At 51.2% G+C, this 14610-nt stretch overlaps 1 protein-coding gene across 6 annotated transcripts in view; it reads left to right on the top strand.

Moving 5' to 3' along the window:
- The first annotated feature begins 531 nt into the window (after positions 1 to 531).
- LOC100870484 (uncharacterized protein CG43867) overlaps positions 532 to 14610 on the top strand; it is a 74296-nt gene continuing 60217 nt past the window's right edge. For all 6 annotated transcript variants that reach the window (XM_012493430.3, XM_012493428.3, XM_012493427.3 and 3 more), the window contains exon 1: positions 532 to 1640. In XM_012493430.3, the coding sequence (XP_012348884.3) occupies positions 684 to 1640 (957 nt within the window). In that variant the 5' untranslated portion in view covers positions 532 to 683. The remainder of the gene's footprint in view (positions 1641 to 14610) is intronic.

Genomic DNA, 14610 nt, shown 5'->3' with positions numbered 1-14610 from the left:
CCTGGTCTAACCTCGTCAGCCTGGGCCGAGTTCGTGAAACTCGTAACCCGGTCGTTCGTTCGCTGAGTTCTTCCCTCTCGAGTCGATCGATGTGGACGACGAACGAGACGTTTTTCGATCGAACCGAAACGGTGATCACGAGGAAACTTGCCGCGTGAGAGGACGATTAAGCGTTTCCCTTCCTCCTCCTCCTCCTCCGTTAATGCAGCGCGCAAATTGGATCCGAAGTTGGAAGCGACAGGCCGCGAAGCCGGCCTATTGGACAGCCACGTCGCGTTATCCTCTTCCCGATTATCGAACCGCTAACTTGGATTTCTCGACGCGTGACTGACTCCTCGCGCGATTTGTAAGCGGAAATTTAACGTTGCCAGATTGGCGAAAGATCGAGGCGAAAGGGTGAGATACGAATGGAAATGGACGTTGCGTCGATGATGTGGATAGAAGTTAAGAAAAAGGTTGTTGAGGGTCTGGTTGAAAGGAAGGTTTGACGTTGCAGGTCGCAGGGCAGCCGCGAGGATGTGAGGAAGGATGCGCGCAGGTGTGCGTGAGATGATCGCCGGGAGATGGCCGCGATCGTTTCAACGTGATCCCTGGAGGCAAGCGCCGTGGAGCGATGCAGTGAGGGTTGTTGGTGGAGCAGCGAGGACAACGCGAGGCAGCTAGGACGAAGCGAGGAACGAAGGATGGAGGAGGTGCGAGGCTCCCCGGCGCGACGCCTCTCGCAGATCCTCGACCCGATCGCGCGGCTCGCCACCGATTTCGGCTCGAGCTCGGCCCCCTGCAGTCCCAGGCTGGGCGCGCGGGGCCACGAGGCGAGCTCCCCGCAGGCCGAGGCCGCGCGCAGGCAACCGGAGCCGAGCCGAGGCGGGCTGCCGCCGACCGGCGGAGCGGAGAGCCCTCGGCTGTGGCCGAGGCAGCTCCGCCAAGCGCCGGCCCCGCCGCCCCGCCCCAGACACAACGTCGCCGCCAACAACAACAACAACAACAACCACGCAGCGCTGCCGGCCGCAACTCTTCCGGTGCACGCCAGAGACTCGCCCTACGTCAACGTGCCGAATCTGGTGTTTCAAAAGCAGGACAAGAAGGGGTTCGCGGACGCGGCGAGGAGCGCGGGCTACGTCGAGCTCAGGGACGCGAAGCCAAAGTGCAGCCCGTACGACTTCACCTCGGAGTCGAGCGGCCACGTGGAGTACGCGGACAAGGTGCGGACGTTCGCCGCGCAGACCGACTTCGTCGAGACCGCATCCTCGTCGGCCTGTTACGACGCCAACGAGTTGGCCGCGTTCGCGCGTGCCAGGTCCAATTTCGACCCCGGGCCTGGCCCGCGCCAGGGGGGACATTTCGATCGGGCGTACTCGTTCTCGGGCAGGCAGCCGGACCAGCAAACGGCGGCCGCCAGGATGTTCGCCGAGAACCGGCTGTACGCGGAGCAAAGGGGCGTCGTGGGGGCGGCGGGTTCCGAGGCGGCCAAGAAGGAGAAGCTCGAGACCAGGCCGGCTTACGGCGCGTCCAAGAGCTTCGACGGATACTCGAGCGCCGTGGAGGAGCTTAATTGGCAGGAGAGGTGCCTCGAGTTGCAGCTCGAGCTGCACAGAAGTAGAAGCCAGGCGACCAGGGTGCGAGATATGCTTCGCGAGAAGGTGAGTCTGTTTATCTTCCTCTTCTCCTTCACTTTCCTCTCCGAAGGAACCGAAGTTTCGCGACGCTCGAGAAGAGAGAAAAATGCGAGATGATTCGTTTCGAAGGATCGTTTCGACCCATATTTTCCGGCGTGTCCGGGGGGGGGGACCGATCGCGACGAACGGCCCGTGACTAAACCAATAACCGATCCCGTTCCGTGCCGGCGGCGTTACGGCCAACAACATTTTCCCTTATACCCGTGCGTCGCTATATCGATGCTGTCCGTTATTTTGCATTTCCGCGAAACGAGCAAATTACGCTACGCCTATAAACGAAACGACGAAAATTACCGAGTCGACGAGGATGAGAAGAAATATCTTTCTTCTCGCCTTCTCGAATTCCTATCGAATGCTTTGGAAACGGGGTGTTGTTTGTCGAGCGTATCGCGAAAGGGGTCCCTTCGCGTCGATTCGGATCGAGAACGACGACGAACAACCGGTTACCCATTCTCCAACAATTTATACCGGACAGTTTTATCCGACGCTCGACATACGGAATGGAGTGGAAGGAGAGGGTGAAACAGGGGAGGGGAAAACGCCGCTTAAAGATACATGCGTCTTTAGTATGCACGGTCACGCGTCACGATTTAACGCGGCCACCCTAGATAAGGCACATAGCCGCCGCTGTGGAGAGGCAGGGAAATGGTCTCTTTGCTCCTTCGGAACCCCTCGTGCCTCTTAAACGGAATTGAATCACTTGCCGGATGAGGAGACTCCGCGAACAACTGCTTAAATCGTCGTTTCCCATCCTTCCCGTCCCGTACGCATCGTCGAAAAATCACGTTCGAACTGAAATATCGGACGACCGGTATTTCTTCATCTTTGAGAAAAGATGGGTTTTTTCTACCGTCTCGTGGATCGAGTTAAAAAGAAAAAGAAAGGAACAAAACTCTTCCATTAACAAGAATATCCTTGGCACGCTACGCTTCGTAAAATATTTTCCTTTCGATCGAACGATAAAAAGACGATGCCGCGTGTTTTGCATACACTCTATTGATTTATCGTCGCGTACGCGGACGATCCATTAACCTCGAATCGCGATTCGATATTCCACGATTTTTATTTTTCATCGCCGAATATCTCGAGGGAAAAGATCCACGAATAAGTTTCGAATAAGTTTTAATCCAACGTTTCGAACGTACGTGTCGGATAGACAGATGTTTCGATCGACAACATGGTGGTATATCCTCGTAAAATCAGCTGACGAGAGAGCCACGACCGTACCTCCTTATCGCATTCGTATCGCGTCGAAGCCCGTTACGCGTTGCTTGCATCACCGCCGGATCCTTGTCCTGATTGACGTAACGTTTGTTTACAGCGCGCTAAGATTCGAGATTACGCTCGCATCGAACCTTCCATCCCCCTCTTAGCCTCAACGTTGAGGTTAAACGATTATTAGAAAGCTTTTTGATCGCTCGAGAACTCAAAAACTCTCGATTCTTCTCCATCTTTCTTACACGATACGCGTTTCTTTCGCGTATAATACGAAAGTATTTTCCATCTCTCGGCCAAGTATCCGATTCACACGCCAATATACGAATAATCCCCTCCGATCGATAAACAGCCCTCCCTAATTGGATGGCCACGGTTCCAACGAGCAAAAGTTACGAGGAATCGCGTAATCCTCGTCTCAGCCGCGGAAAGTCCCGCGAAATTCGGATCGATTGCGCACGCAGGCCCGGTTTCCTGGAAATCGTTCACGTGTTTCCAGTTGACCTTTGATCGCGTGACAACGTTCCTTCGTTCACGGTCACGGAAATAGTTGCTTCCACCGGCACGATGAGAAGGAGAAGGAAGAAGCGGCCATCACGACGCTCTCTTTAAAGCCTCTCTTCGAGGGCCACTAACGAGTAACGACCTCGTGAAAAAATTAACAGCGCGGTTCGATACGATATCCTCGCTGTTGGTCGTCGTCTCTCCCCTATAAAAAGCGGAGGAGGAAAAAGAAAATAAGCGCGTCGAGGGGGAAGAGGGGGCGAGATAGCGTTGTCGCGAAAATTCCCACCACCCTTTCGACGATGGAACGCAACGCCGAGTGGAATTTCCCCGGCTTTTGCCGCTTCTTCCGCTTTCGTTCCGACGTCGAACCGTGTCGCGTGGCTGAGCGTTAATGCAGACAAACTGCGGCCGAGAAAGGGTGAGAGAACGGAGCGTGTGTGCAGAGGGAGGGTGAAACATTGACGAGAATTCGGCGAGCCGCGCTCGGTCGGAAATTATACGGCCGCCTCCACGGACCCACCACGCCATATTTCGACGTTTTTCCCAACCTGTCCCTCGGGTTCCACCCTCTTTCCGCCCATGGTTTTACGCCCCACTCCTCACTCAAAAAACATCCAGTTAAACGGGGGATCGGTAAATATCGCGAGGCGAATCGGCGGATGAATTCGCGTGGACCAATTCCTTTCGTCGCCTCTTTTCAACCCTCTCCTTCTCTTTCTCATATTTTCTTTGCGTTTCGATTTCGTGACGCGAAAGGAATTGGAATCGATGTATGTCGCCGATAAATATCGATCGAGTGGGAGTTTCGATCGAAAAATCATCGGCGTAGAAAAAAGAGGAAGAAAGGAAGAAAGAAGAAACGTTATTACCTTGGACGAATAGATTAGGGAGGACAATTTGACACACGGGTCCGAAATGGCCGGTAGTCGTCGGGCGAAGCTGTAGGGCATTATGCTCGCTAGAAGATACGTTGAGATGGCCGTCGCCTTTTATCCCTCGCGCGTTTCTTTCTTCTGAACCTTACCGTGACGCCGCGAGCTCGAAACCTTCCCTTAATCCTCGTTAGAATTTCTAATTTATCCACCGGCAGTCAAGCGTTTCGCGATGTTTCGTCTCTGCCCCCCGGCCCACCTCTTATTTTTCTCCGTCCCCTTTCCTTTTTGCCCTCGATCTTCCTTTGTCTCCACCGGTCCTGCGTTTCTCGCTATTATCTCTCGTCCCACATCGCGACACCCCCGACCTCCCGCCTTTGTCGTTTATTTTTTTTCCTTTTTTTTTTTTTTTCTTGTTTAACTGCTCCCATTTTCGCGAATACCGCTTCCAACATTGGAGTTTCGGAATTGTGTCACGTCTCTGAACGTGTGTGTTCCATGGATATCCTCGGGGTAATAATTCCAGGCCGGTTGTTCGTATCGATTCAATTAATCTTGACCGACGCGGCGAATATCGGCGGATTATTTAGTCAAACGCGAAACATCTATCGCAAATAGTGGAATCGCGTTGAATTCTGTTCTCCCGAGTCCCTCTCCTCTTTCGAAAATCATTTCTTTTTTATTCCCTCCTCGCGATTCGTCCTCCTTTCGCTAAAAGGGTTAATTCGCGCGGAGGCACGAAGACGGCGAAGATCGTCCAAGCTCCGTTGACAGCTCGTTATCCGCGACGATGACAGGCCGGAACCCCGCCTAAGCAAATATCGTCGCGTTATTGCACGCGCGCAGGTAGGCCGTGAACGTATTGTTGAACCGTGCTATTAATATTACATTCCATCGGTGGCGACGTGCACAGCGCGTCCCACATACATACATGCATACGTACGCATATATATAAAGGTCCGTATCAATATTGATTCGACGGTGACGGCGTGAATGGAAGCTCCCGTGCAAACAGACGAGAGAGTTCCGCCGCGCGGATTTCAAAAGGCTGTGCATCCTCCTTCTCGATGGATCGAGGAGGGAACGGTGAGAGAGGAGGGGTAGGAAGAAGAGGGAAGGGGGGGGATGCCTCCTTTTCCAACGTTTTCAGACCTATTTACGGATGAAACGGATGTTAACTTGGCGCCTCGCTCTTCTCTCTGTCACCGGGAACGGAAAGGATATTGAAGGCTGAGCGACGAGAGACCCTCCTTCCCTCGCTCTCGCGCAGAATATTGAAAATTGAACGCTCGTCCGCGAGTGGAGGAGCAAGTGTATATCGTCTTTATCTCCCCTTTCTTTCGCTTTTTCAACCTTCCCCCCCACCATTTTCGATCAAGGGGAAAACAATATATACGAGGACAGTCCGAGTATTATCGGGCGGAGAAGAACGTGCGTGGACGATGGATTTATCGTCGCAAGGTGGGAAACGGTGGAAAACGGAGTTAATGAAATTATTCTGGGCGCGTTTGGTGGTCTCGCTCTCATCACAAATTCGCGTGTTCGCGAAATGAGTTGCGGGGGAGGAGGGGGAAGGTCGATTCTTGGCGGACGTAACGAGCCATTTTGTAACGCTCCCCGCCACCTTCACATGTTTGCACTCTCTCCGTTGAATCGACATCGCGCGATGCGAATAAAATCAGGCCGGAATCAGGGTGGAATCAGGCGCGGCCGACCACACAATTTTTCATCAAAATTGTCGTCGATGCACTCGCGCGTAAAAAACTCGACGCGATATTTATTCTCTTATCATCGTGAAAACGCTTTTTCCTCTCCTCTCTTCTTTCCCCTCCCCCTCCCCTTTCTCGGTTTGGTTGTAACCAATTTTTAACGCAATGGAATGGAACGTCAGCGGCGAATTATCAGTTGCTTCCGTGACCAGAGCCGTGAAACGAATTTCAATGCCGAAAGTGGAAGACAAACGGAGGGGAATAATTGCATGACTCGCACGAATTCCTCCCAAGATTCGAGAACGACCCGCTTTAATATCGATCACTCCGCCCGCGTTTCCTTTCCGTTTTCCCTTTCTATCGGCTTCCCACACCTCTATCGTCCCTATTTCCTTCCTTCAATCTTGGCGTCGATTCCGTTATCTCGTCTTTCGCGTTATGCAACAGGATCGTAAATGGGCAAAGAGAGGGGAGAAACTGTGGCGGGTCTCTATTGATACGGATGATGGCCCTGTGTATACGGAATGCTCGTGGGACCGATATGACTCAGCCACCCGTTACATTACCCTGAAATATTCCCCATTATCTTGATTTGTATACGGTGTCCCCACCGCGCGTCCATCCGACTCGCTCGCGCTCCTCATTAATGTTTGATCGGTAATGGATCGCTCGATTATATCCACCGCTCGATCACCGTCACTTTCAGTTTCATCGTGTACAACACCGGATCCATCCCATTTTCGACCACGAATCCAAACATTTTCCCTCACGAGGATCTGAGTTTCCGCTTTATTATCATCATTATTATTCGTCGTGGAAAGTTGATATCCATGAGAGAAGGAGTGGAAAGTGGAGAAAGTCAGTGTCTAAGGAATCGGTTTATCGCTTCCTCCTCCTCGACTCATTTTCTTCCGGCCCTCTTTGTTTCCCGTTTCGTCTCTGCTTAAACTGCCTTCGTATCGGGGGCAACGCGCCAAAGAAAAGGGTGTCTCTAATTGGCCCCATCCTTGGAGAGTGTTCCATCCACACAGCGCACACGCGCGGTCGAACAGAGAGAAGACGAGACGAGGAGGAGACGCACAGGTGCGCGGGGAGATAGCAGACGAGGCGTGTATCTGGCTCGTTTTCAAAACCTCGACGTCCTTTATCTCGTTCCGTTTCATTTCCGGCGGCGATATTTATCCGAGGGAAGGCAACTTTTCGAAATTAACGTCGGCGACAGCCCGTTCAGACTCTTCGGTTACGCGGCTCTATTCTCGACGATCCCCGTTTGTTTTCGAACGAGGGTGGGGGATGTGTTTCCGATTCGATTCTCTCGCTTCGAGGACGGCCGACGTCCACTTTGAACCTCGACGGGAAGACGTAGTGCGCGAAACGACGGATATTAGCCGAAATCTTGGTTGAATTAGATTTCGCGCATGATTCAATTTTCACGCTTTTCAACCGAGTTTTCAGTCACTCCTCCGTGTCTCGCCATCCATGACCGAAACGAATCGCGCTCCCTTGCCTCGCCGAGACAAACGAAAGAGAAGAAACTGTACGCGATGACTAGGTCGGTAATTTTCTCGCCGAGTCCCATATACGTACGCCATATATACATACATACACGTACATATTTTTCCCTGCGCGTTGCTCTACGCGTCGAGAGTCTCTCTTTCTGTTGGAGGCAGACAGGAAGAGCGGCTCGACGACTCGGTTCCTTTCTAGCTGCCACCAAACCCTCAAAAGTCCCTCTCGTCGCGGCCACTCCGACGACAGAGGGACGAGAGAGGCACGCGTGCACTCGCACTCGTGCGCGTACGGTGTCTCCTTTTAATCCACCGCGACGCGCTCTTCTCGAGGAAAACGGCCTGGAAAATTACTTTCTTGAGTGGTGGCGGCGGTGGAATTCTTTGAACAGTATTAAAAAAAAAAACCCCCCGTTGCTTCGAACGAATCCCTTTTCATAGACTCTTCATGTTCTTCCTTCGCCGTGTCTCGTCTCGCCATATTATTATCTCACGTACGATTTTTTTACGATCGAGAATCGAAAGGCGAACGTATTATCGATCGTATTACGAAAATATCGTACGCTGGAATACGCGATATTGGGAGGGAGGGAGAGAAAATTACAATCCAAGCGACGACCACGTCGGATCGCATGGCAGCGACGAGAAACCCGGACATCGTGTCCAATTAGTAGCCAAGGCAGCGGGGAACTTTAACGAAATTCGAGTTTCGGAGTATTCGCGTCTCAATTAAAACTTGGCGTCCCGGGGGAGGGATCGGTTCGAAGGTTGGATTCGTGGCCATTTTCGGGGACACCCAGCCTGAACTTCGCTCTCGATTTTTAGATCCGCATCACGCTTCGAGTCATCGCCGCTTTTAGCGACGTTTCTCTTGAAATAATCGGCCACTGCCCGTGCCAAAATTTCCCCTCTACACGAATTAAGAAATCGCTCCCCAACTCGTCTCGATTACCCGCAAACAACACCCGGAGTGAAAGTTTTCCAACGAGGCGGACTTTTCTCTATTTTCTTTTCTTCTTCTTTTCTTTTCTCTCTCTCGCTCAAGTTTGAACAGTGCCAGCAACAGTTCTCGAGTTTCGAATTCGTAATTCCCCTTATTCCCGGAACTTGGCCGCGTTAAATCCCGGGAGAAAGTGTTGGCACGTGACTCGGTGAATATTGCCACGTAACTTATCGATGCAAATGAGCCGTGCCATTAATGCCGGTTACACGAGCGCGGTAAACATTCCCGTTTATCTTTACAACCCGCTCGATCGTCCTTTTAAACTTCTGAGACCAGAGAGAGAGAGATACGAGCGTATTATCGTGAAACACCTTGAGCGCGTCGTCTCCACGCGCGATAGTCCCCACTCGGAATGAGAAACGAGCGCGTGCAACGAACGATGAGTGTCGATGACTGGAGCAGGACTGCTTTTCCCTTCGAGATCGATAATCCTCGTCCGGAAGAATACGACGAGAATACGACAAAAAAGCACCGCGTATATTTTTCCATCGAAATCGGGAATTTGAATTTGGGAAAACAAGAGGAGAGTGGTCGGATCCACGGTTGAAGTATGCGTTTTCTTTTATTCCAAGAAGCTTGGTGGAGAAGGGAATTCTTGTGAATAAATAGGATAAGGAGGAACGGCCAGAACGTTTTCGCAAACCTTTTCGTCAAAAATTCGCGAGACTTCAGCTTCGTTTTTCCTCCATCTACCTCTCCGTATATTTCTTCTCCAAGCGTAGAAGGCAACAGGGATTTATTCCTTCCTTTCGCTCGAGGGAAAATTTCCCCTCCACCCCTGTTTCAACCTAACATTTTAAAATACTCTTTCCTCGAGTCTCTCTCCTCTTTTTCCGCATCTCCTCTTTTCCGGTTTCTCTCGGAGTCGCGATCGAGAAACGGAAGTCCACCGAATTCGATCCTTTATTTGCGGAACGGAACACGCGAAACGGAGAAGGAGACTCGTTCGCGCACCGACACCACCTCCCTCGCGTGTGTGGGATGCACGCCTGTGTCGCGGAGAGACGGCGCCACGACGCCGGGCGTCTTGTCTGCCGGGAAAAGTTCCGCGCCAATAAGCGACTCGAATAAATCGAGTCTCGCTCGAACTGGACCACCCTCTGACTTTTATCCACGCCGTGCAATCGACCGCGAGACAAGTAGAGTGTTATCTTGAACAAATTATAATCGCTCGTCTCCAAATTATCGTTCGAAATTATTCCATTAGCGGGGAGGTAGTATGGAAAAAATTGCAAGATTAGAAATACGGCGTCGTGTGTTTAAGCGCGAGGCGATACGAAACGGAGCTTTAAATTCTCCGATACGAAAGCTTCGCGGCCTCTAGTAAATACGAATTAAGGGGGATAAGGTGGGCGAGACTTTGCAAGTCGAAAAAGTTGCGATGCGAAATCGTCTTTTACGAGCCTTTGCGCTTCTTAGACAGTCCGTTTTTATTAACGGAGCTTGCTCCGTGGGAGTCTTTCGATTATCGCCAAATCTATCGCCAAAGAAGAACGATTTCTTCCTTTTTTCTTTCGATTTTTCTCGCGTGGAAAGAAGAGGCCGTACGTTTCGACATCACACCGAAGATTCTTTATTCGAATGATTCGAGATTAAAAGCGTCGTAGTTGGACTAGTGTTCCAGCCAGGAATGATCAAAGCTCCACCTTCCACCACCGCTTCGAGTCCTGTTTGACGAGGGTCCCTTTTGCCCCGGATCGCACGAGCCCGCCTCGTATTTCGGCAAACATCACGTTACGTCCTCGCGTACCTTTTCTCCTCGACCTGCGTGTGCTTCTCTACTCTACTTTCTTCGATTACTCTGCTTTTAACGTCCTCCTTCCCTGCAAACTTCCCTAAATACCAACCAAGAGAGGAGGGAGGGATAGAAAGGACGAGAGTCGATTATTCTCGGCTCTAATAATTTTCTTCCAACTTGTTCGTTCGTTACGCGGCTCAGATGCGTTCCCCTAGGGAATCGTGAAACACGAGCGCATATATTTCTATATCACCGGAAAACACCTCTTTACAGAGTTCAAAGGGAGGAGGGTAATAATTTCCCGTACAATTTCCAAACCGGTCGTGAATTTCGTGAAAAGGTAAACCGCCGTTTACGAAACAATTTAACCGGAGTCGAACCAACGTCTGATCGACCATCCACGAACCGCGATACGTCGCGAGCAGATTACAGGAGGAGGATACAAGGCGGTGATAGAATCCTAAAATCGATCCTGTCCTCTTCCTTTCTCCCACGGGCGAGGAAAATTTCACGAGGAGGAGGCAGGCGAGTAACTACCACGACAAAATTGGAAAGCCCGTGGTGGTGGCTTTTCGGGGATGAGATTCGGACGACGCTAGGATCCCGCCGGTGGGATCCCTTTGTGACTAATTTCCCGACCGTTGCTCGACCCTCCCCCTCCCCTTCTTCGAATCGAATCACCGTGAAAACGGCGGCGAATGAAAGGGAAAATGGAGGCAGCTCGACCTTCTTCCACGTGTCCTTCGATTATCTCTCCACGATTCCGATTCTCGCCTCGATTTTTATCCCCGTTCATCATTGTTGTTATTATTGTTATTATTATTATTATTTGAACGTAGAAGAATTCGACGCGTTGAAAATCCATCCCCGACAGTCTCGACGACGAGAATTGATTAAGCCCGGTTTAACCCTTGGTTCGAACCCTCCGGTGCCTCGTAATCGTAAATTGGGGTGGCTAGGCCCGTCCCCGCGTAACGTCGAGCGAGAAGTGTCGCCCCTCTCGCGCGCACTCCTTTAATTCGTCCTCTCGTCACGCACACACACGCGCCGTTCCGGAACACACAGATGCTTCCTCAGATGTCGCGGGAGAAATTCGTGAAACCGAGAAATTCGAAACGCGATCGTCTAAAGTTTTTCCGCCTTTTTTTTTTTTTTTTTTTTTATCGCCGACCGATCCGGAGGAAGAAGAAGAATCGCGAAATTTCCCCGCGACCGAGTAATCGATATTCGTCCGCAGTGCAGTCACGGCGACCTTATGAATTCCATCTCGCAAAGCAAGTTCTCCCTCCCTGTCGTCGAGCTGTGGGAGGGGGAGGAGAACCACTGTTTCGTTTCGTTTCGAGTAATTCTTTCGCCGTTGAAACGATTACAGGGTGAATTTGCGAGGCTTTTACCCGCGAGAACGGAATTTCGATCGGTCAACGGGCGAAAATTCCGCAACTTGGAGAATAATAATAATAATAATAATAATAATAACAAGCGAGGTTGTTTTTATTAATTCGTTGGCAAGGGAATAAGTAATTCTTCTTCCCCGACCGGAGGGGAGAAAGGCTCGGAGGCGGGTTCTTTTCTTTCCCTCCGTTCGCCCAAAACATTTTTTTCCCCTCGAATGGCCGCGTATCCGCGGATATACATCTTCGAGAGAGAGGTCGTTCTCTCCGGGTGAAACTGGCACATGTAAGCACCATAAGGAATAATCCAATTCCCCGACTTTTTTCTTCACCCTCGGTCGAGATCCCTCCGCCCCGGGGCGGAGGATACGTAAATCTGGGAGAAACGTCTCCTTGGAGGAAGGAACGGCTTCGCAGTCGAGGGACGACGACGACGACGACGACGACGAGGAGCGTACGCTCATTTGACCAGACGTACGATAAAGCTCGCGCGTAACGGGCCGAACCTCCCCCCTTTACGAGCGGATTCTTTGTACAAGGGTTGCTCGTACGTCGCCACGACGCCCCCTCCGATTCAACAGGCAGCAAATTGTGCTTGCGATCGGCCGAGAGAGAGAGAGACGGTAACGAACGGCTGCGAGTTTCTTTTTTTTTTCTTCTTTTTTTTACACGACTCCACTCCATCCTCTTCGAATTGTCCTTCGTTCGTTTTCTCAAAGAGACGCCGTAACGAGGCGACGATTGATCGATTCGTTCCGATTCGGCGCGAACTCCCCGGAGGATTCTCCAAGAGGAGGAGGAGGAGGAGGAGGAGAAAGTAGTCCTCGATTTTTTTAGAAAACGGCGATCCCTCGTTTCCAAGCTATTGCAGGTGTAAGATAGGAGGGGATCGGGTTCAGGTGTGTCGTTCGAGCGGAAGGGAGGAGGGGGGTAATTCGTAGCAATGTAATCTACTTTTGACAGGGGACAGCCACTCGTCCCGCGTTTATTGGATCGCGACGGCTCGTAAAAGCTGTCGCTGCGCGCGATCGATCGGATTTTTCGGCATCGCGTGCACACGTTGGATGTTGTTATCTATCGAATGGTCGTCGTCCATCGAGCCGCGCGCCGCCGCCCCCACGCCCCTGTCGTCCTCCTATCGTCGCGAATACGATTACGACCGGTTACCGGGCAAATCGAAAGAATTGATATCGCCGATACGTTACGAGGATCGCGCCAGGGATCGAATCGTTATTGCGTCTCGCCCGTTTTCCATACAATTCTCGATCAATGGACCAACCCTATTGACGCGTCGTTCCGCTCCTATTGTATCGTTCAGCGTAAAAAAAAAAAAGAGAGAAAAGAAAGAGAAAAGCGGATGTTTCGTCGTTTTGTTTGAAACAAAAAAGATCGGAATTAATTTCCGATTTGATAACTTAACCTCGATCGTTACGTTTCTCTGACAAAGTAGTAGGTATCGAAATCTCTCCTCTGAGCTGAAATATAAAGCGTGTCGCGCGATCGTCTTCCCGGAATCGAAAGATTTTCAGATCCAATTTCGAAGGAGACGAGAGAATTAATAATCTCTAATAATAATTTCTGTTTCCCAAATAACGCCACCCTCGATTCTTTCTTCTCTCGATTTTCCACGGTTTCCGTTCGGAACGGAACGGTGTTTGAAACGGTGGAAACAACGCGACGTGGAACAGGTTTCACGAACGAGGCTGCGGACCGTGCCATTGTCTCGCTCCGTTCTCGCTTCGTGATCGATCGCGGTCGTTCCACTTTTCTCGAAACTCGCCTCCTTTGTTTCGCCTCTCCTCCGCGCGGAGAGAGCGCGGACCGAAATGGATCTTGATGTACAGGCTCTCGCCCGTCTACACGTACAGCACAACACGTCTACGTGTTTCAATAGAAACACGGGGAAGGGAGGGGGGGGGGAGAGAGAGAGAGAGGGTACTTGTTGAATTGTTAGACGCGGCGAGGCCTCTCGTAATTGAAGCGATTACCACTCGTGGAAATAAGCGCGCCCCGCCACCTTCGGGAACAACCAAGACCCTTGATTAAAAACGATCGAAAAAATTCGAATACCACCCACTTGCTCGCGCAGGTGGAAGAAAGAGATCTCGAGAAGAGGGAGAATCCAGGTAATTGATCGGGGTAATTGAAGAAGCATCCGATTTAATCCGATACGAACGAGCCGTTACGATTGTTCCTTTGCGAAAAATGGATGGTGGCTTTCCTGGGGTGGAGGAGTGATTCTTCATTAGATTCGGTGTTCTTGGCCGGAGGGAGGGGGAGGAAGTAATGGAAAAAATAGCGAGGGTAAACCCCGTGAACTTTTCGTCGGAGGGGAGGGGGAGGTAGGTGGATGTGGAAATAAAAAGATCGAGGCCGTGATTAAAAGCCCTCGGGCAACAATTGATTTTTCCCCTGTGTCCATTACACGCGCAGCAAGCGCAGCCAGACACACGACGGTTGCGTATCGGGTGGTAGACGCGTAGTAGACGCATGGTCGAGTTTGTCCTGCGGGCCCGACTACGAATATCGACTGTGGAAAAGAGAAGAGGAGAGAAGAGAGAGAGAGGGAACGGAATTTGTCGAACCGCGTCACCGATTCACCGTGGAGAATGTCGCCACGGATCCACGTCCGCGAATTTAAACGATTTTACTCGATATCGTTGCCAGGCCGAACGAAGACGTGCGCGGAATAAACCCGGCAATTTTTCCATTGCTCGCTCGCCGACCCTCGCCTCTCCTCCCAAACGAGAGTAACTTCCGCCAATTTGTTTCCATCATTTTCCACGAAATTTGCGTGTCTGGCCTCGTCTGGCGTACGTATTCCTCTTAAGTCGAATATATCCGTTCGATGTTTACGCGTCTCACCGTGTGTAAATTTTCTATGCTCGTCCAGATGCTTCTCGTCCACTCTCTCTCTCTCTCTCTCGATCCACTTTTGTGATAAATTCGTATCGCGAAATGTGCAAGCTTGTCCGATTCTTTTTCCACCCC

The sequence above is a fragment of the Apis florea genome, unplaced genomic scaffold (genome assembly GCF_048593485.1).
Source record: "Apis florea isolate Af1SG1 unplaced genomic scaffold, ASM4859348v1 contig_3813_pilon, whole genome shotgun sequence".
NCBI classification, from domain to species: domain Eukaryota; kingdom Metazoa; phylum Arthropoda; class Insecta; order Hymenoptera; family Apidae; genus Apis; species Apis florea.
Note: the sequence above shows the minus strand (reverse complement) of the source record. Positions and strands in the feature narration are given on the sequence as shown.